General features: G+C 46.6%; 1 protein-coding gene across 4 annotated transcripts in view; it reads right to left on the bottom strand.

Annotated features, from left to right (window-relative positions):
* Positions 1-3,614: 3,614 nt before the first annotated feature.
* The window catches only part of pns (DENN domain containing pinstripe), a 56,708-nt gene continuing 39,046 nt past the window's right edge, over positions 3,615-21,276 (bottom strand). For all 4 annotated transcript variants that reach the window (XM_089561017.1, XM_089561015.1, XM_089561018.1 and 1 more), the window contains 11 exons: positions 20,983-21,111; positions 20,261-20,382; positions 17,998-18,143; positions 16,451-16,569; positions 13,013-13,110; positions 11,273-11,344; positions 10,018-10,100; positions 9,542-9,665; positions 7,503-7,668; positions 4,954-5,168; positions 3,615-3,999 (listed from right to left, as the gene is read on the bottom strand). In XM_089561017.1, coding sequence (XP_089417143.1) covers positions 4,985-5,168; positions 7,503-7,668; positions 9,542-9,665; positions 10,018-10,100; positions 11,273-11,344; positions 13,013-13,110; positions 16,451-16,569; positions 17,998-18,143; positions 20,261-20,382; positions 20,983-21,111 — 1,243 coding nt within the window. In that variant the 3' untranslated portion in view covers positions 3,615-3,999; positions 4,954-4,984. The remainder of the gene's footprint in view (positions 4,000-4,953; positions 5,169-7,502; positions 7,669-9,541; positions 9,666-10,017; positions 10,101-11,272; positions 11,345-13,012; positions 13,111-16,450; positions 16,570-17,997; positions 18,144-20,260; positions 20,383-20,982; positions 21,112-21,276) is intronic.

Below are 21,276 nucleotides of genomic sequence, written 5' to 3'. Positions count from 1 at the left end.
GAGCGACACTTCCGGAGGGGGTGAGGCTTCCTGTGCAGAGGACAATACTTGGCTGCATCATGCCACTTTAATGCGTTTGAGGGCGGATGGTCAGTGCTTGATTCCACGTCCGTCATTTGCACTGAGATGGGTGCTCTTCTCGGGCTTCCATCCGTTGCCCATCTGTCTACTCTTGTGAGCCTTGAAGGGGTGCCGCTTGCGGAGCTGAGTTTGAAGCTAGGATCGTTTCTCGTTTTCGCTTGGTCCCTGATAAAGCTGGCAAAGAACGAGAAAGGGGGAAAGGCGACCTGATGATTCTGTTTGTACTTGGAGCCTTTCGCGATCCACATGTGTTGCAAGCGCTGGGGCAGCTTTTCTACAATGGGGTTTACCCCTCTTGCGGTGTCGAGATAGGAGAGCCCAGTCAGGTGAGGGTCACATTTTGCTGCCTCAACTTCAAGAAGCAGGTCCCCCAGCTCTCTCAATTTCTGGGTGTCTTTGTCGGTCAGTCTGGGGAAGTTCGAAATTCTTCGAAAGATGGCCTCTTCTATAATTTCTGGGCGACCATAGCATTCCTCAAGTCTTTCCCAAACTACCTTTAACCCCGCCTCTGGGCTGTCGACGTGCACGGAACGCAGCCTCTTCGCGTAGGTTGACGATTCCGTCCCAAGCCATTTCACGAGAAGGTCAAGTTCCTCGCTCGCCGTGACTTCGAGAGTCCGAGTCATTCCCTTGAACGTAGATTTCCACGACCGGTAGTTTTCAGGGCAGTCGTCGAACTTCGTAAGCGAGGTACTCACAAGGTCGCGCCGAATCAGATACTTTGCTATGGCGGTCAGTTCAGGGGCGTTAGCTTCATCTCCCTGCTGACTAGCAATGTTCTGCGTGATGCCTTGGTTGCGAGTGCTTGGTGTGCATGGAGCGCGGTCTGCAGGTGCTTCATTGGCGTTCTGACAGACGTAGTGCTCCCCGCCGTCATGCTGCTGCGATTGCTGGCGCGAGCCGATGCGCACGTGAGCCTGGTCAAGCACGTAGTCAAAGGTACGTTGAGCGCGGTCTTCGGATGCCTCGGAGACAGTCCGACAGATGTGATGCTCCCCGCCGTGCTGATCTACGGCAGCCTCCAGGACGTCTGCTTGCGCTTCCGCGGCAGCCGCTTCTCTTTCCAACTGCATGACTTGTAACTCTGTGTCTAGCTCGGCTTTCTTGCGTTCGATTGCCGCAGCCGCACTTTTCTCTTGTTCTTCCAGTCTGGCCTTTTCCAGTTTCACCGCGGCTTCTTTCCTCTTGAGAGAAGCCTGTACTCGCGCCGCGGCGGCCTCCGCTCTTGCTCTGGCGGCCAGCATGCTTGGCGTTGTCGAGACGGCCGAACGCTCCGAACGAGCTGAGCGCGACGAATGCCGTGACTGCACATAGCTTGATGTGTTCACAGAGCATGCAAAATGAGACTGGTCCGGACTCACTTGAGCAGCGGGCGACTTGCGGTCCTGTGACGCCATGTCGTCCGTGGCTGCGATGCGAAAACGGAACTTCTGAAGAGCGGAGCCAGCCAGCGGAGCCTAGGTGCTTTCGAAGATTGCGCGAGACACCGACTCGACGTTCATCGCGTTTTTACTATTCTGAGTCCGTGGCACGCGTTGGGGCTGCGGCCACTCCTCAGATAGATGACAGGTCGCAAACACAAGGAAAATCGAATATTTATCCAGGCATTTACAACTTTTAAAACCGCGGTGCTGCCGCAGTCGTGCAGCGCGGTAGAAGGAAGGAAAGAGTCACGAGTTACGTAACATGACACCTCCGGAGGGAGGTGTAAAGAGGGAGAAAGCACGCGGGCGAGAGGGAAGGCGCACGGGGAGAAGGAAGAGAAAGAGCGGGGAGGAGAGAAGTCCAGTGTTCGCAGATGAAGTTGGCGCCCGGGCGGGAAATTCAAACTGGACTCGGGACAGCACACCATGCCATGGTCTTATGAAAATTTGAACACATTAGGCCAAAATTACAATTTAAAATTTAGATTTAAAGGAAGATTTGTTCAGACAGAGACAAGGAGCAAGAAAATGTAAAGATCAGCTTCACACACATATTTTTCCCATGTCATTTTTTGCGCTTGCAATGGTGCTGGCCGTTGCCTCTCACTCAAGACAGTGCAAAAAAATTAAAATGCTGACTTGATCATGGTTGCCAGCTGTCTCACTCGGCTTCTTTCAAGCAATTCCCAGCAAGAGACAACCTTACCAAAGAGCCCCGACTAAAAAAAATAGATAGCACTAAAACTGAACTCTGAGCCACGTCATAGAGCCTCCTGACTAAAAGCAGTGAACAACAACAGCAAAACGCTTCGCACTAAGCAACACTAGATAGGCGACAATGCAATAACGCTGATATGTCAATAATTAAAACATCTGCTACAAAGGAAATGACTGAAAACGTGTGATTAACAGGCGATGGCACTTAAAATAGCAGGACGCAGGTATTCCAAACTGAGCAAGGCGCAGAATATTCAGACGAGTGAGGCATGAAAGTGTCAAAACGCAAACTCAAGCCAAGGGTCTGAAAGGAACTAAGTAGGGCAATGCTAGAACTGCTCCTCTCAATTGACTTAGCTTTCTTTTTTTTTTCACACAGTATAGATTTTCTTTTAACGCAGCAGAATTAAATAAACTTGAGAAACTTTGTATGTACACCTAAAGCTCTAGTTCCACCAAAAATTTGCACCCAAAGATACATGGCTGAATTAACCTTTGCATTGATCCTGTCTTGGGTTTCAGGTTCATAAAAATTTTAAACACTTAGTCAATTACGAAAATGGCTCACAACAAGGGGGTTTAAGCAGGATTTGAGCTCCTAGTGGCCATTTAAAGTGAAATATACAGCACAAAATTGCTGGAGGGAAGCATTAGTGAGATAGCAAACATCTTGATAAGAGGACTTGCCAGATGAAGACCAATGTTCTTACCGAAACGCTGGCTAGCAGACTAAGGCTTCCCTCCTGCCATTCTTCCCTTTGTGCTGCGAAAAATTCCGTACTCCCTGCCTTCCCTAAGCTTAAAAATGACGAGAGTCCAGAACCACTGGTTTGCCGAAAACTTTTTCAACACCTGCGAGGCTAAAAATATTACGATGATGCGTCCCAGCTGCATAACATTTTAAAACTATGTACAATGACTATAAAAATGAAAACAGAATGCGGCAACAAGAAGCGGCAACGTACGTAAGAACGCAGCAAGATTTCTCCCAAACTCCGTTTTCAAAAATTACTGCGCACTGTTGCTTCCCCGGCTCCACCCCCGACAGAACACCTCACAGATGACTGTTCCCTATGTACACTACGAAATGCAGGTGTGATGGGGGCGAAGATGTCGCAAGAATGAGAACATGCAGGGAGTATTTCCTCATGAAGGCATCTCTTTAGTTACCGCGTCCGAGATGGGCATTTCTGATTATGCACAACGCAGATATGATGCGCAACCCTTTGAGACTGCAGTCATCACAGAGACCGCAACAGATCTCAAGCATTAATAAACAAAGATAAAACACACAGGCAGCAAAACTACAGCTATGGAAGTTGATGCTACCACTGGGGCTAGGAATGGAACATTTGTTTCCTCTCTTTCGCGCATACGAAACACACCGGGGAATCTGTTTCCCTACTTTTTTTTTCTTTCTCTTTTTTTTTTTTTGCCCGAGGAACTAAGAGCGCAACATGGTGTACTTTGCGTAGTGGCTTCTGAAGGCAACTTGTGGCCGACTTCCGGCTGACTTCTGGCCGACTTCCGGCCGACTTCTGGCCGACTTCCAGCCGACTTCTGGCCAACTTCCAACCGACTTCTGGCAAACTTCTGGCCGACGTCCAGCAGACGTCCAGCAGACGTCCAGCCAGCTTTTGGCCAACTTCATGCCGATGTTTAACAAGCTGGCCGAATCTGTGCACCACCGCCTCTCCGCTGACACTGACAACTGTCGCAGCCATCCATTTTCGAATGAAGAACTGGAGAGCTTGTCAAGACATCAGGCGGCAGGGCACTGCAAAAGCATTAAGATGCATTTGACACTGACTAGTTGAATGAATGCGTGTTCACACTACAGTAGAATCTCGATGATATGATCAACCGAATTTCAAATGATACGAATTCATAAAATGCTCTGGCCAGAGTGCGTTGTGCCATCCCGTCAACTAGCCTGAGAACATGTTCGGCTCAAGAACCCCACCTCTCTGCCCCGAGATCATTTGTAATTTTCATTTAAATACGCATTCTGCTGAGTGTGCTTTCGACCAGACAAGCATCACAAGATGTTGCATGTTTCTGAAGGTTAAGAGACACACTGCGCAAAGCATGGGAAAAAGAACGCAAAGAACTCTTGGCCCTCTGGCAGCAAAATCCTTTTTCTGTGTTTTCATGGTAACGTCAAGCCTTGAGAAATATATTTTATCATCATCATCATCGTCAGCTTGACTATGCCCACTGCAGGGCAAATGCCTCTCCCATGTCTCTCCAATTAACCCTGTCCTTGGCCAGTTGCAGCCACCGTATCCCCGCAAACTTCTTAATCTCATCCGCCCACCTAATTTTCTGCCGCCCCCTGCTACGTTTGCCTTCTCTTGGAATCCACTTCGTTACCCTTAAGGACCAGCGGTTATCTTGCCTTCGATTACATGCCCTGCCCAAGCTCATTTCTTCCTCTCGATTTCGGCTAGGATGTCATTAACCCGCGTTGGTTCCCTCACCCAATCAGCCCGCTTCCGATCTCTTAACGTTACACCTATCATTTTTCTTCCCATAGCTCGCTGCGTTGTCCTTAACTTAAGCTGAACCCTCTTTGTTAGCCTCCACGTTCCTGCCCCACAGGTGAGTACTGGTAAGATACAGCTTCTGTACACTTTTGATAAGCAGAGAAAAATTCAACTACCGCTCGGGTCTGAAGAGGATATGGTACGTAAGAGAACTACCAAACCGTACAGGAGAGTGGAAGACGCACCTGTGCGATGGTGGCGGCACTTTGCTGCGGCTCAGTTGTCCACTCCGCGGGTGATGGAGCTCTCGAGGGCAATGTCAAACTCGGACAGGGCCTCGAGAATCTGGACGAGGAAGACCACCAGGTTGGGGTCGCGCAGAAACGACCGCTCTTCGTACATGGTGGCCGTCACGGGACACGCCGCCAGATCGAACATCATCTGGTGCAAGAAATGCTCCCTACAGGGATGGAGGTTGGAGGAAAAAACAGAATGGTGAGACCAAGATGCACTGCTGTTAACTGCATATGCACTTTATCTACTGCTGTCATGCCTCTGTTGAATTTGGGTACTGTATTTGGAGCAAAAGGTACTGCTAATAACTAGTAAAAACAGGCGTATGCTCATGCATACAGGGCCTTATATTTCAGTTGACACAGATGTTTAAGGGGGGATGAGGGTCTTGAAAACTTCTTTTTATTTGTTAACATATCTTTCTGAAACTTAGCACCTGAGTGCATCATTGAATGCTGATTTCAAATATGCATTTAGATTTCAAACATCTCAGCTGGAAGGAAATATATGGCAAAATAAAATATCCTAATTAGGTCATTTCTTACGGGCCTTTTTAGTAATTTATCAGTTAAATAAACATTTCTAAAGAATAAGCAGACATTTGCAAAGGCCCAAAGCACATCCTAAAGCTAACAGAATGTCTACAAACTAATTTTGTTGATCATAAATGATCAACAAAGTTGGAAAGAAAAAATGACGTGGCGGTAATTAGCCCACACTTCGCCTAATTGCTCATATATCATGTTTAAAGCAAAAAAGAAAGCTTTAGCATGTGCTTTGGGCCTTTGCAAATGTCTACTTATTCTTAAAAAATCATTATTTGACTGATAAATTACTATAAAGGCCCGTAAGAAATTGCCTAATTTGAATGTTATTTTGCGATAAATTTTCTTCCAGGTGAGATACTTGAAATCTAAATGCATATTTGAAATCAGCATTCTATGATACACCTGCATGCTAAGTTTCAACAAGTTATGTCGAAAAATAAAAAACAAGTTTTCAAGACCCTCATCCCCCCTTAATAACAATGCTATTATTGCCGAGATCCCCGTGTTTGAGACTGGGTTGTCTGACCAAATGAACACCTCTTTTAAACAAATAAAAGCAGTAGCTGATTAATCGCCAAACATGTTCTAATTCACTTTCTAATGAATCTCATGAAATCAAATGAAACACCCTCTATACTGACACCTAATCCTGTTGGCAATAGGGAGTATTTACTCATTACCATCCACCCACAACTACAAAGGAAAGCTGTACAGCTTTCTCAGAAACAGCTGAAGAAAAGTTTGTCTTGGTCTGGCACCTTATAAGGGAGTATTTAACAGGTGAATACTCCATGATTACCAATTTACTTCAGCAGGGGCGATTCGCCTTTGAACACTGCACTAATCATGTAAGCATGTGACAAGTATGAAACTGTGTTCCAAATTACAAAGTACCATGTGATTAAAAATCGATACACGAGGAGTCACATGCATTAAAGGGACACTGAGGAGAGCTCTATTAATATTTTTTTTTAAAGCAAAATCCGACAGTTCGGCATTTAATGGCTTTGTTGCCACTTGGCCGGCAGCGAAAGATGCATTCATTTCTAAGAAATTTGGATTTGAAGTTGAAAAGTTTTTTCGCCGCTCTAATTCAAACTTGGGATTCTCTTATGACGACACAGGACTAAGAGACGTGAAAAACATGATGTGCACATGACGTAACGCAGACTCCGTGATTTCTGACGGCCAGCAGAGCGGCCTAGCAGCAGCCGAAAAGAAAGCTACCGCCGGCCGCACATTGAAGGCATCTATCGGCTATTGCGGCCATCGCTACCGTCGCTTCGTTTACGTTTGCACCGGCGTTTTGCCAGCGTTACGATGGATCCCGTTCTCGAAGTCGTCAACGAAGTTCTCGCAAATAGACATCTTTAGCATACCGTGTACCTTGTTACCGTTAGCGGAATACCGGGAGGCCGTCTACCACCGGTGAGCAGGCGCTGGTTGGTCCCGATGCTGCAGGCGCGCGCGTAGCTGCCGGGTACGTGGCGCCATCTAGCGACGCCAAGGGGATTTGCGCATGCATTGGCTGCGCCTCAGTGATTCGCGGCTTCTCGTGTCCCAGTGTTACTAAAAGCATCGGTTCTAGCAACACTGTTTTGTCCTATGATCTCATCACGCTTGTACTTGCGAGTTTGGCCTGTGGCGGCGATACCTGTATTTTGGTTCTTGCTCTTTTCTATGTTACAAGAGCTTTGTTGTCCGTATGAGTGGCGTTTTTGTAATCAGGAGCTGGTATTCTGTTGATACAAGCCAACTTTAATTTCTCCTCAGTGTCCCTTTAAAGGAACCGCTATGTAGATCAGAATAGTACTACACAAACACCTGGAATGGCCGTACTTTCAATAAGTTCAAACTGAATAGAATCTGTGGTAGAGTCGTGAGTGACAAGAAACAAAGCGTAAATGATTGTGGCAATGAGTAAAAGGCAGCCGAGATTCAAGGGCATTCACCTGGCGGCGAGGCAGATGAACAGCTGGAACTTGCCGTCCTTGCCCATGGTGTGCGAGGCCCTCTCCACCTTGTTGGCCAGGTGGCAGTAGCAGCGCCACACATGGTTGGGCCGCTCATCCTCCATGTTGTCCTGCAGGGCCGACTCAAAGTACTCCTTCACCTTCACTGCAAAGGACAGGCAGGCAGGGAGAGGTACGCTTGACTGCACTCCGGGTCACACGATGAACACATCTAAAGCACGAATGCACCAGAACACAGGTATGGTTTTATGCGAAGCATATTGCTAGAGCTACCACTCACGCCGTCGCCGTGGGACCCCCACGTGACACCGTGACGTCACACCACGTGACATCGGATGAGAGAGCCGGCCTCCACCTCGCGCCGTTCGCTGTGGGACCCCTAGCCGTCGCACCCACGCATTCCCGCGCATTTCGAACGCGCGTTCACACTCGGTGTAGGTGAAACGCTCGCTCCACCGGGCAGGCAGACGCGGCTTCCATGGCAATCCAGGCGCTCACCCAACGCGCGTCTCGGGGTTAGTCGGCGTTCCGCTGTAGCCATGCCGTTGTCTTCCCCCACGACGAAGGCTTCTAGTGGTTGTATTAAAATGACCAAGTATGCAACCAAGGAAAGCCATGTATTACCAAGCCTAGCCACTAATATGCTTCGCATTCCCCAGGCTTAGCCAAGCTGAGCCTCAGCAATTTTTGCTAAAGTTCTAGCCCCTCAGGTAGCAAGGGACAGAAACAGAAGTGGACACACACAGCGCTCACAATCTACAACATTATTAGAACACCTATATCTACACACACACACACACCTGCTGTGACACCAAACTACATGTGTGATTTCTATCCACAACAGAAATAAGCAAGTTCTTCGTCAGAGAAATAAACAGGTGGAGTGTTCAAGCAAGCACTTCCTAGTCTAGCTATTTTGTCTGCCAATGGTTTCGCGTGTGTGCCTATCCTTGCTAATGGCGAACAAAGAACATTTATCAAAGAGCACTTTACAATGTTTGCATGAGCTACAATTTAGCGACTGCTTTTAAGTGTGACAATTACTGGCATGCCGGCGACGCTTCGGCAAGTTCCTCAGGCCTGTGCAAGTTTGGTCTCTTCGCAGTGCCCCAAATTAAAATACAATAATGGAAATGTGAGAACGAACTAAGGCAAAATACAAATGACACTTCAGCCAGCCGGGCAGCAAATGTCTTAATTTTATACAAAATGCCAAGAGGTTTAGACATATCTGTGTGAATCTCATTTACATGGGGAGTCCAGCTTAAATTTTCCTCAAAAAGGACTTCTAAGAAATATCGTCAGATTTTTACTCCCCAAAGTCTGGAAAAATAAAACATGAAATCTAAGGGCCCTATATATATATATATATATATATATATATATGCCTTGTAAACACCAGTTGTATAAAAGTCTCCAGACTCCATCGTAATGAGTCTCTGGCCTCATCTTCCTCCAAACTAATGCATTAGTGTTCAGACAACCACCACTGGACCAAATCTACTCTCTCCTCAGTGTAGGGAACTCACTCCCTATTTACTCCCTATTATACCCCCCTTCAACTTCTATTTAGTTTACTCGCTCCTCAGTGTAGGGAACTCCCTCCCTCTTTACTCCCTATATACTCCCCCTTCGCTTTCTATTTAGCTTACTCTCTCCTTAGTGTAGGCAACTCACACCCTCTTTACTCCCTATATACTCCCCCTTCACTTTCTCTTTAGTTTACTCTTTCCTCAGTGTAGGACACTTACTCCCTATTTACTCCCACATACTCCCCCTTCACTTTCTCTTTAGTTTACTCTTTCCTCAGTGTAGGACACTTACTCCCTATTTACACCCTACATACTCCCCTTTAGCCCTCCTGTCCCCATGGCCATCATTTGAGCTGCTGAAAAGCCAACCACTCGACAGATGTCCACCTGCATTGTTGGAAGTGTGCCCACCACAATTCCATGAGTTCCAGTAAGAGAAAAGGAGTCAACCAGACACGGTGCGCGAAGTACACAGCCAGGACGTACCAAAGTATTCCCAGAGGTAGACGTGCCTGAAGAAACGTGTGTCCTTGAAGCCATACAGGAACACTTGCTCAAGGCAGTAGACCAGACCCAGCTCTCCACACAGCAGAATCGTCAGGTTGCCCCTCTGAGAAAAGAAGAGGAAGTTGTTCGTTGGGTTACACTCATCACTAACTCCATGTCCTAATTCTGACATATACAAGGAAATGGTGTTTTAAGCATACCAATGGGCAGGCTATGATGAATGTACAGCTGTAGGAAGCAGTAAAAAATGTCACACTGCCGAGTCCTGAACTTCAAGTTTACTGACATTTTAAGTGCGGAACAAAGCCATCCCAGGTGCTTAAAGTCTACGCCACACGTTAACAGCTCAATGATTGTATAACCAATGATGAAAGGAGCCCACGCAGAATAGTTTTTCCTTTACTATTTCTATTCCCACTTTTCAGATACAACCAAAATGAACAAGTCATTGTCACCTCTCTCTCGGACTTGTAAAAATACTTGACTATGTTGTTGACCGCATCCCCAAGTAGTTGCTGAATTTCTGGAATGGTTAGACCTGCAAAGAAATCGGAAACAAAGCAAAAGCAGCATGAACAACAGCGAAGTTTTCAGAGGTAAAAGTCGTGAACACTTCCAGAGGCAATGTACAATAAGACCTTGTATATCACATGCTTCTAGCCAGCAGCTGTTAATGGTCGGTTCGGAGCCCAGACATCATTCTGAACCAAGTCACATCATCAAATACTGTGTGCGAAACTGAAAAATTTCACTACAGTCACACTACTTTCAAACTAAACTGCAAAACAATACAACTGCAAAGTCATTAACAACTTCTGCTCTAGTTTATAGTACTATATTTTCTCGCGAAATGAACGTGCTCGCACAATGATTCCACCCTTTACTCAGGCTGTCAAAAAGTACAATTTTTGCTCCTAGCGTAGTAAACGGATCTGTGCAGCGAGCTGATGATGATAGTGAATGCTAGCGGGCACCCTTTTTTAATGCCGAAACAACTATGCAATAACATAAGGTGCCATTTGTCGAATGTCAAGACTAGTACACCTCACCGTACAGGACAAATGGTTAAAAACAATGTTCCGTGCGGAAGCCGAGAACTAAGGGAAATCACAAATGGCCACAACTGGTTTCTCTGTTTGATCTGTGAAATTAATGATGATTACATGAACTTATTGTGGCTCGCCATCATACTGAATACTGCTAGCTGAGCTAGAGCAAACTCTAGTTATGTTCTCTTCATACAGAATTATAAGCTGCTAGGCTAGTTATATGTGTGTGTTTAGGATAAAATTTGTTGGCTATCCTCTTGACCCCAGAAACCTAGTGCATTTTGAATTATTTAGGCAAGTCATATCGGACGAAGTATATATGTATTCCATCAGCCTACATCTTGCCCCATTTTCGCAGCTTCAAATTTTTTTCTGAGTATTTTACCTCATGTAATGAACGCACCACTCAAATTTTTGGAGATTTTTAGAGAAAAAAGTGAATTCTCTATGTGAGTAAACATGGTATACACATGAGTTTCTGAAATGCACTAAATACATGAGCAAAGCACATCAAATGTTATCTGGGTGAATAAGGATGTGCAGTAGGCACCTTTGACACAGGGCTCTGATTTGTGGCACCTCTCATGGTTCCACATTCACTGCGATAGACTCAAACCTGCACGCATTACCACTGCCAGGAAAACAAAAACATCTAACGTACGTGGTTCACTTGGCCTTCGTGGAACGCTTGGCGATCGGCATCTGGGAGGTGTGCGGCAGGCTTCCATAAGCTCTGCACATAGCAGGGAATTCATAGTAAAGCCATAAATAAATATTAAGCAAACAAGGGAAGGGGATGAGGGGCTCGTTATAAACATGAAAGAAGCCAACAGCCACAGAAACCAAGGGGCACAGGGGATTTTTAATTTATTTGTTTATTTTGTGGTGTTGATCAATTTAGAATATCACTGAATATGTTATCGCTTAAAGCTAATTGATTAGAATTGATTAGACAGGGGTCTCACACAGCTTCCACCCTCTCCGTTCGATGACGTTCTACGTCACACCTGCGGTAACTCAGGCCGTTCTACGTCCGCCGCTTATGAACGTGGGTGGCGCTGATGAACACTCTCAAGGTTAGGTTACTTGTAAACATAAATACCCCCGAAAAGCAGAAGATTTGACAGCCGTCGCCGTAGCTCATAGGTAGAGCACCGGACGTGTAATTCGGAGGTCGTGGGTTCGGATCCCACCGGCGGCATGTGGTTGTTTTTTCTTCTGCTTTTAAACTAATCAATTAGCTTTAAGCGATAACATATTCAGTGATATTCTAAATTGATCAACACCACAAAATAAATACATAAATTAAAAATCGCCTGTGCCCCTTGGTTTCTGTGGCTGTTGGCTTCTTTCACATAAATAAATATGTGCATTTTGAAGAGCAATCATCCAAACCAAACATCTTCCCAACTTCACAATGCTAATGATTTTTGCAATGAACTCTCGAAATTTGAAATGTGATAGGATGCACATTAACTGTCGTTTGCACACATTTGCTTGTGCAAGTGTGTTTGTGAGAACATGTTTCTATGTATGCACCCTGTAAATTTCCATTACCTCTCTGTTCTATCCCCTATTCTACCAATTTGGCCCCTCTAACCGGTTAACTTGGACGATGTCTGCAGGGGGGGGGGGGGCTGCACATGTGAGGAAGCGCCACCCCTACTGTGTCGCACTCGTCAAGGAGGCCGCAGAAGGCCTTACTATTTTGGAGCACTTCTGCTCTGATATTCCAGACAGCGGGCATACAGCGTAGCATGACGGAATTGCAAAAAATCATCTCTTCCATGCAGTTCTCACTCAGAAGCAGATGACCATTGCCTATTATTTCATCAATTCAATTTGCTCCTGTGCGAAACTATTTTTTTGAAGATATTCAATGATCCGACCTTCGGACAATTTGGAACTTTTTTTCAGCCTCTTCAGGTCCAAATTAACGTGGTTTTACTCTATATGGAAACCAGTGCATTACTGATAGTTTTACAACCAGCTGAAGACTGCTTGTTCAGTAAATATATCAATGCCTTTTGCCTTACTTTATGTTGTGCTTATGCCTCTGGCTACAACTGCATAGAGAAATGGCTTCAAAGCACTACTTGCATGCAAAAATATCCACGAAGCAAATCACGTTTAGTCTTAAATCATACTAAGGCGCACTTCTGATAATTAAAAGAGAAATCCTTGGTCCCTAGAGGTTTGAATTAAAGCAAGTCTACTGTACCTCTGTGCTAAAAAAGGATTTGTGTGGCTGTGTAGAGCAACAATTTACCGACTTGTCAAGACTTAAGAGAAAATGAAATGTTCGAAAACAGCACCACTCCATCCAATCAAGATTTTGACCCCAGTGCTTGCAATCTGTTGTGACAAGATGCAGGTTGTGATAAGATGATAAGAGGCCCACCTTCGTTATCGACGTCTGCGGGAACCAGCTCTGCAACCAAAAGCCTTTCTGTGCTGCCATCATCGATGCCCCTCCCCAACCAGCGGCCACATGGGAACCTGGAGAAGACAGCACGAACTGAACAACGGCTCTACCTTGGATGCCCATGGTGTCAACACAAGATTTCTTTCTCGACAGCTCTAACATTACCCTAAAAATGCGTAACAATTTCCTTCAAGACTTCGTTAGATTTTCCACAGAAAGAAAAGCACACTCATTTTGCAAACTTTGTTAACATCATCCCAGTTATGTCCACTGTGGAACAAAGGCCTCTCTTATACTGAGCACCAATTACCCCTATTCTGTGCAACCCGTGACCACCCCATCCCCAGAAACTTCATCTCACCCATCCACCTGACTCTCAGCAGTCCCCTGCTAAGCTTGACCACTCTTGGAATCCACTCCGTTACTCTTAAAGACCGTTTGTTTATCTTGCCTTCATACTACATGCCCTGCCCATGATGTTCATAAGGAGGTGATAAACTTGTGTTTGTTCCCTGACCCACTCTATCCTCTTCCTGCCTTTCAAAATTACACCTATCTTTTTCCTTCACATGGCTTGCTGTGTCACCCTCAATTAAAAAAATGTTCAACCTTTTTGTTAGTCTGTCACTTGATCCTTTATAAGCTAGCATAGCCAGGGTACAGCTACTACTACAGTAGAACCCCGCTGTTACGTTCCTCACTGCTGCGTTTTCCCGGCTGTTACGTCGTTTTCTTCGGGTCCCGGCATAGCTTCCATAGGATCCAATGTATTGGGAACTAGTGCACTGCACGGGCTCGGGCCGGCCCGAAAGCCCTGGCTCGGCTCGGCCCGCGGGCCGGGCCGGGCCGGAACATGATCTGTTTTGCCGGGCCTGGGCCGGGCCCGGGCCTGAAGTTACGGGCCCGGGCCGGGCTCGGGCTTAAAGCTGCGGACCCGAGCCGGGCTTGGGTCCGCACAGAAATGGCTGGTGTCCGACTATTCATTCACTATTGGAAAGTGAAGTACACAACTGCGGTATTGGAGCAGTGACACGGATGAGCTATGGGTTATAGTACGCGCTGAGAAAAAAACTAAGCTTTATTCATTCACTTATTTATTTCCTTATTTCCATGCCACGGTGGCTTAGTGGTCAAGGCGCTTAATTATAAGCCGGGGAACCAGGGTTTGCTCCTAGCCTCGGCGGCCGCATTTCTATTCGGTAGCAAGCATGACAGCCATGTACTTCACAGTATCATTACTCGTTGAAGAAACCCAGGTGGTCGAAATGATCCGGAGCCCTCTGCTTCGGTGTCTCTCACAGCCTAACTCCCTTTGGGCCCTTAAGCCCCAAAAACATAGCTTTTATTATTCAGCTATATTTTTCTCATGTGAGAAAATTCACAAACTAAAGCGCGCTTGGTTTTCTTTTTGATCAGCACCGGAACGTCTCGTAAATGATATAGCCACAAAAGCACGCGAGAGTTAGTAAATCTCATCTCATAACCACATCTCATCTCATAACCACATCTATCCTTCGTCGCTTCTTTAGCATGGTTGTCATGACAAGTGTTATGCCTTGTAAGTTATCACATGGTTCGCGCGTTATCTCCTGCTCCACCAGTAAGAGTAAATTCAACCGGTCTTAATTTTCCATTGATCGATCGTCATCCCAAAACATACCTATACACTATTAGAAATACATTCGGGAAGAACATATTAGTTTAGGATGCTTATAGTCTTCAAAACAGACACCGTGAAATACTCAAGCCTTTTAGCATTTCGTTTCTAAGGCGACCAGTTCGGCTCTGAGTTCAACCTGTGAGATCGCGTTCACTAAAAAAATGTCATCCTACTGCTTGCTAGGCAGCTTTAATGTTTATACTTCGCGGGCGGCAAAATAGAACTGATTAAAATCATGGGGGAATGCAAGGTAGCCTATTACGAGCGTATGCAGCCCTCTCTATTTGGCTCTCGCAACTTGCGAGTTTATCTTTGCGCACCTATACGAGATCACTGTCCAAAAGACGGGCCTGGCGAGCTCTACTCTTAACCGCTTCCTTCTGGGTTAAAAACAACCAACTTTCTTCAAGCCAAACTGTGGGTTCAGAACCTTTTTCGGCCAGTTTCTTATCGGTCTGCTTGCTCAGAATGAGCTGTATACCTCAAGCGTTACTGTGAAACGGGCCGGGCCGGGCCCGGGCTGGGCTCCACTCCGGGATTCACGGGCCGGGCCGGGCTCGCTAGAGCGATAATTTAGCGGGCCTGGGCCGGGCCCGGGCTTGAAGCCGCGGGCCTGGGCCGGGCTCGGGCTTGGGCCTCAGATTGAGGCCCGTGCAGTGCTCTATTGGGAACCCCGCTGTTACGTCGTAGCTGAGGAAACGATCCCGCATGATACGTCGCAACCGGGCTCCCCGAACCCGCCCGGGCAATGCGCGCCAACCGGCATTTTGATTTTTGACGAGTCTTGGCCAGGCTTGGCTACGGAACTGGCTGCACGAAGCCGCACGCGAGTTGGAGAGGCCGCCACTAGATGGCTATCTGCCTCGCGAACGCTGAATGCCGCGATCTTTATCGTGGGAGGTGGTGACGAGGAGGCGCGCGGCTGCGGTCGCTTATCTGTTTTTCTCAGCCAGCGTCCGCTTCGGCGGACGCAGTTGTTGCGACGCGTCTTTTCTTTTCTTTTTATCTTTCCTCTTATCTTTCACCTCTCCACTATCTGCAAGTGACAGCGGTGGTGGCTCGGCTGGAGCCAGTTGGCAGGCGCGTGCAATTTCCTTTTCATCCTTCTCTCAGTCGCAACAACATCTTTATCGTGCTTTGATGGCGTGATAGCGTAGCGTAAGCGGAAGGCACTTCCCCTTGAGGAAAAGCTGGACGTACTAAACGCAGTCGACAGGCAGTCAGGGCGTCCTACGCGGAGCAGTGCGGCGAGCAGCCTACGAACATTTCAGTGCTTGACGCTGTGCACAACGTCGCTTCAGCGTGGACTGCAGTGAGCGCGTGAACTGCACAGCACTGCTGCGTGCGGTGTGGCCGCACCGCAAAGCGACGCTGACAGCAATGTGGCCTTTGCTATTGAGAAACGCGTTGTTCTTTCCAGCGAGCGAAAGAAACTGCAATCCACCGTTTTCGGTTTTTTAAAGTCCAATTTGCGGAAATAAATTGTTTCAAGTCAAAGCTGCACTGTTTTAATTAATTTTCGGGGCTTTCCTCACTGTTGCGTTTTCCCGGCTGTTACGTTTTTTTTCCCGGTCCGGTGAAAAACGTATGAACGGGGTTCTACTGTATATAACTTCCTATCAACATACTCCCACAAACAAATTACACATGCCAAAACAACTCTCTTGCCAGCACTAGGCTTTGGGAGCCAGGCTTCAGCCCTGTACGAGCAGCAGCTCAGTAATCTCGCGTGCAAGAAATCGACCACAACCCACTTGTAGGTGTGCCCCGTGACATCGTTGCGCACGAGACAGTGCTCGATCATCCACTTGGGTGAGAGCCCCGTGTTGTCGTGGCCAATTCGTAGTGTCGTCAGCAGACCCAGGTTTTTATGCTGCAGACAGGGAAAAAATTTAAAAAAATACAGTCACAGATGCCACCAAGATCACACACACAACTGTAAAGGGCAATGATGGGACTGTGATCACTGATGCAAGTCGCCCATAAGGCAAAGGGAAGAAAGGCAAGACTGCCCCTCTCGTCAAAACATGGTGCTCAACTAATACAGGAATTCCCAGAATGGGTGTTAAATGGCACCTAAGAGGTCGCGTGTACAAATGAGCCACCCTGGTACATCAATAACTCTCTACAAAAAGACCAAGCGGTTTTTTTTTTCTTCTCAAAGCTTTTACCTCGATCGATTCAGTAAAATGCTGGCTTTCAAGCAAGTGTCAGAGGAAGATCACAATGAGCACATGTGCGACAAACTGACGAAAGAACCACTGCCTTTAGACGTTTCATTTGGCTTTGTAGTGGTAGTCGTAAAGTATTTTGTTTCAGTATCCTAAAACATGTAATCATATTCCAACCGAAGTTGTTGACTGTGTTGACTGTCTAACCCCTGTTCACGACGCTTCGAGACTACATGCTAACTTTTTTAATGTAGTCGGTCACTCCTTGCTTGTACATCTTCATAAAGCTGCCCATTCCATAATGTTTTATATGCATTAACAGTTTATGGTATATGATTTATGGGGGTTTAACGTCCCAAAGCGACTCAGGCTATGAGGGATGCCGTAGTGAAGGGCTCCGGAAATTTCGACCAACTGGGGTTCTTTAACGTGCACTGACATTGCACAGCACACGGGCGTCTAGAATTTCGCCTCCATTGAAATGTGACCGCCGCGGCCGGGGTTGAACCCGCGTCTTTCGGGTAGGCAGCCGAGCACCATAACCACTGAGCCACTGCTGAGGTACACCTTAAATGCATTAACAAATACACCTTTGAACAGTGGAAATTGACAAAAATTTCAAAAAGAATAATGATTCAATATGTAAATGAAACGTAACAAATAAATATATAATAAAACAAACTCGAAGCCTTGGCCACCCACTCAAAAAAAAAAAAAAGTTCCAGAGACAGAACAAACTTGAAGTCTTCCCCCCCTCCCACACACACACACAAAAAAAAAGGTTCGGAGTTCCTGGTATACGCAGTGAAAGAATGATATCTATTGTTCTAGAGAGACATCAGTGAACTCTACAATGACAGGAGGTCCTGATACAGTCACTGACTGAAGCATGTGTTTCTGCAAACTGCTTTTGTTAATTCACGCTGTGAAGAAAAAAAAAAAAAGATTCCGATCATGGTCAATCATGATTCGAGTCAGAATCAGAATCGACAATGAAAGGACTTCATGATATGGAAACCAAGCACAGGACCCCCTGCGTAAACTCAACGAAAACTGTTCTCATTACGATAATGGTCGGATCTAGATTGGAACCACACTGAAACACAAGACGCCGGGGACACAACACTCACGTGGCAGACAAACTCCAGGGACTGCTTGGGCACCGGGATGATGCCCGTGGTGCCCATGGTGCCCGAGACGCTGACCCAGGCATTGGCCGAGGTCGTCGAGGCGCTCAGCTTGCGGCTCGGAAAGACGACCACCCGATACGGCATCTCTGGATGCAGCAGGAGCCGCCACAGCAGCAGCAGCAGCCAGGGAAGGGACGGGGAGGGGTTCAGAAGAGCGGAGAAGCCGTTAGCGACATCAGAGACGCACACTGCGAGTGCGGAGAGGTAAGGCAGAGGCAGCAGGGCCCCCCTGAGTGGGAAGGTAGAGACAAGCTCGAGAAGGACGGTTAGTCCAGAAAGAAAGAAAGAAAGAAAGAAAGAAAGAAAGAAAGGAAGAAAGAAAGAAAGAATTCAGCACACATGCGACTACAGCCAAAGGACAAGCGAACAGGCCTGGCATTAGACATGGCAAAAGGCTGGCGAGTATGCCTCGAAGAAAACAGGCTCATCATCATCATCATCAGCCCGACTACGCCCACTGCAGGGCAAAGGCCTCTCCCATGTCTCCAGCCAAATATGCACAGAAAATACCCACCCCCTCCCATAAAACCAGACTCCTCCGCAGCCACAGACTGGAGGAAAATTCAGACCAACACTTTCCCTCACTTGTTCATCCTACACAAGATTAGCCCCACTCAATATCAGAATACATGCCCTTGGTGTGGAGCTTGCCCTACGCTCTACCACATATGGTGGGAATGCACAATGAAACCAAAACACTTAACTCTATCCAACCCGACATATGAGCAGTGGGAGGTGGCCCTGACCAGCGAGACCCTGGATCAGCAACTTAAGTTGGTTCAGCAAGTCCGTCAGTCAGCTAAAGCCAGTGGCGCCTTGGACTAGGGGTGCCACCCAAGTTGCTCGAGCAACCTTCCTCAATTCAAATAAAAGTTTTCTCTCTCTCTCTCTCCCATGTCTCTCCAATTAACCCTATCCTTTGCCAGCTGCAGCAAGAGGGAAGTATTCTCCATTAACTCTTATCCCCAACTGTTCCCATTTCAGGCTCCGGAATACCTCCTGTAAACAAGCAGTGAATAGCATAGGTGAGATCGTGTCTCCCTGCCCGACACCTTTCCTTATTGGAATTTCATTGCTGACTTTATGGAGAACTATAGTAGCTGTGCAATTGTTACAAACATCTTCCAATATTTTCACATAACACTCTTCTACACCCTGATTCCGCAATGCCGGCATGACTGCTGAGGTTTCTACTGAGTCGAATGCTTTCTCGTAATCAATGAATGCTATATATAGGGGCAGGTTATATTCTGCGCATTTCTCTATCACCTGATTGATAGCGTGAATATGGAGATATGAGTATGGAGATGTGACTGCTCCTTTTCCACACATTAGCAACTCCCATTCTACACACACACACTTGAGTCTCGATAATTCGGACAAAGCGCAAGTTTGAATCAACCCGACGTCTGAATTTAGCGGGTTTTGAATTGCTGAGAGTATGGTGTATCTGCCCAAGACTGGCATGCACTATTGTGCTCGGTATAAGCTGCAACATGACAGCTGTAGCTGGAGGTCAGTTCTTTAAAGAACTGAACTGCCAGCCCAGTTCTGCAGGAAACTCGCGCACTTACCTACCCGCTGATACAATGAACAATGTACAGGTGGCGTCAAAAGTAAATGGAAGGCAATATTAACGAAAAAATTTAATCACTGGCCCCCCCAATCCACGCATCCTTGATACATATGTGCAGCTTAATTGTGATTGTGCAAATTGCACTGTGCACCAACAAACTTGGACCATTACGGTGTAGATTTAAAGAAATTAAATTTTTGTGACAAAGTCGCCTTCCCATTTACTTTTGACGGCGACTGTACACTCAATGTTTGTGAAGCTTGGGAGTTCTCTAAAGGGCCACATTATTTTACTAGAAAGCAAAATCCGCAATGGGTTCACTTTGGACATGCTGCCAGGACCGTTAGTATGAAAAAGAACAAAGCCATTTGCACAAGAAGAGTAATTTTTTGAATATTTCACTAGTGAAGCTCAAAATTACTGACAGATATTATATGCCGAGGAAGCCTGGTTATAAAACAAGAAAAAGTGTGCTTGTCACACCTAATTATGACATAATCACTAATTGAATGCTCAAACTTTGCTGCCATTCACATTGGAGGACCCTGTACATAACTGATGGGAGACGCTGGGGTTTCGTGCAGACAGACCAACGTGACCGGGTGAAAAGTGTCACCATCCCCCCACCTGTGGCCGTGTAGGTGTTGGTGAAGCACTTGTAGTCGACGGCGTTGAGCGTCAGCAGGTAGTACAGGAACTGCTCTTTCTCGTCCTCGCACCGCAGAAACGCGTACCGCTTGTAAGAGCTCCTGCGTCAACCAGGGGGACAAACACGAGAAAAAAATGTCACCACAGTGGTGGCAACAATGAAGTAGTAGTTATGAAGGAAACCAGGGGTGTCAATTATGTTGGCTCTTATAAGTAGAGAAAGCTATAGAAAAAAAAAAACACCAAAACAGCAAAAAAAAAGGGAGGCATGATTCTGTGCAATGCTGCAACACTATTGCCCTTAGCAATGTATCTATGCAAAAAAATATTAACTAGCCATAACCTGTACCTACTAACCAACACCAATTGCCACTATAAAACTTTCTGAATAAAAGACATCAGGTGGTGAATTAAATCCGCTCCAACAAGTGCGTAGCAAACATCTGAGAAACTGGCTCAGAAAATTCACCAAGCAACAGACACCACAAGACAATTTTGATAGATATGACATACAACTCGAAGCCCACTGATTGGCCTTGAAGCCATGGTCACTGAAGCCATGGTCTGACTGGCCTTGAGAGGCCACTATAAAAGCTCGAAAGTATTCCATGCTTCGATTGTGGATGCAGGAATCTCCTCTTTTCTTTCCCAATTTGTTTCCCTCGTGACCTCTGCCCTCTGGCAGAACGAGTGACACTGACCTGACCAGTTCCTGGTTAGAGAGCAGCTTCTTGAGATGCTTGGAGAGCAGCTTCTTTTCCAAAGCCAGGCGGACCCACGCCCGGGCATAGCCAATGTCCGTCTTCACCTCCGTCATTGCCTGCACGGTTCTGTAGCAGAACAGGACGCGTGTGGTATGACAAACTTGTTTCCGCTTAAAAGATATTTGCTGACACACTCCCGAGGCACTGGGTGTATCCCCACCTACTGCTGACTGTCCCCTATAGACCTTATGCGAAATCCACTGCCATCTAGCGGTCGCCGCGCGCGATCCA

The sequence above is a fragment of the Amblyomma mixtum genome, chromosome 9 (assembly GCF_055824585.1).
Source record: "Amblyomma mixtum isolate Tamu chromosome 9, ASM5582458v1, whole genome shotgun sequence".
NCBI classification, from domain to species: domain Eukaryota; kingdom Metazoa; phylum Arthropoda; class Arachnida; order Ixodida; family Ixodidae; genus Amblyomma; species Amblyomma mixtum.
The sequence above is the reverse complement of the archived record's forward strand: the minus strand, read 5'-3'. Positions and strand labels throughout refer to the sequence as shown.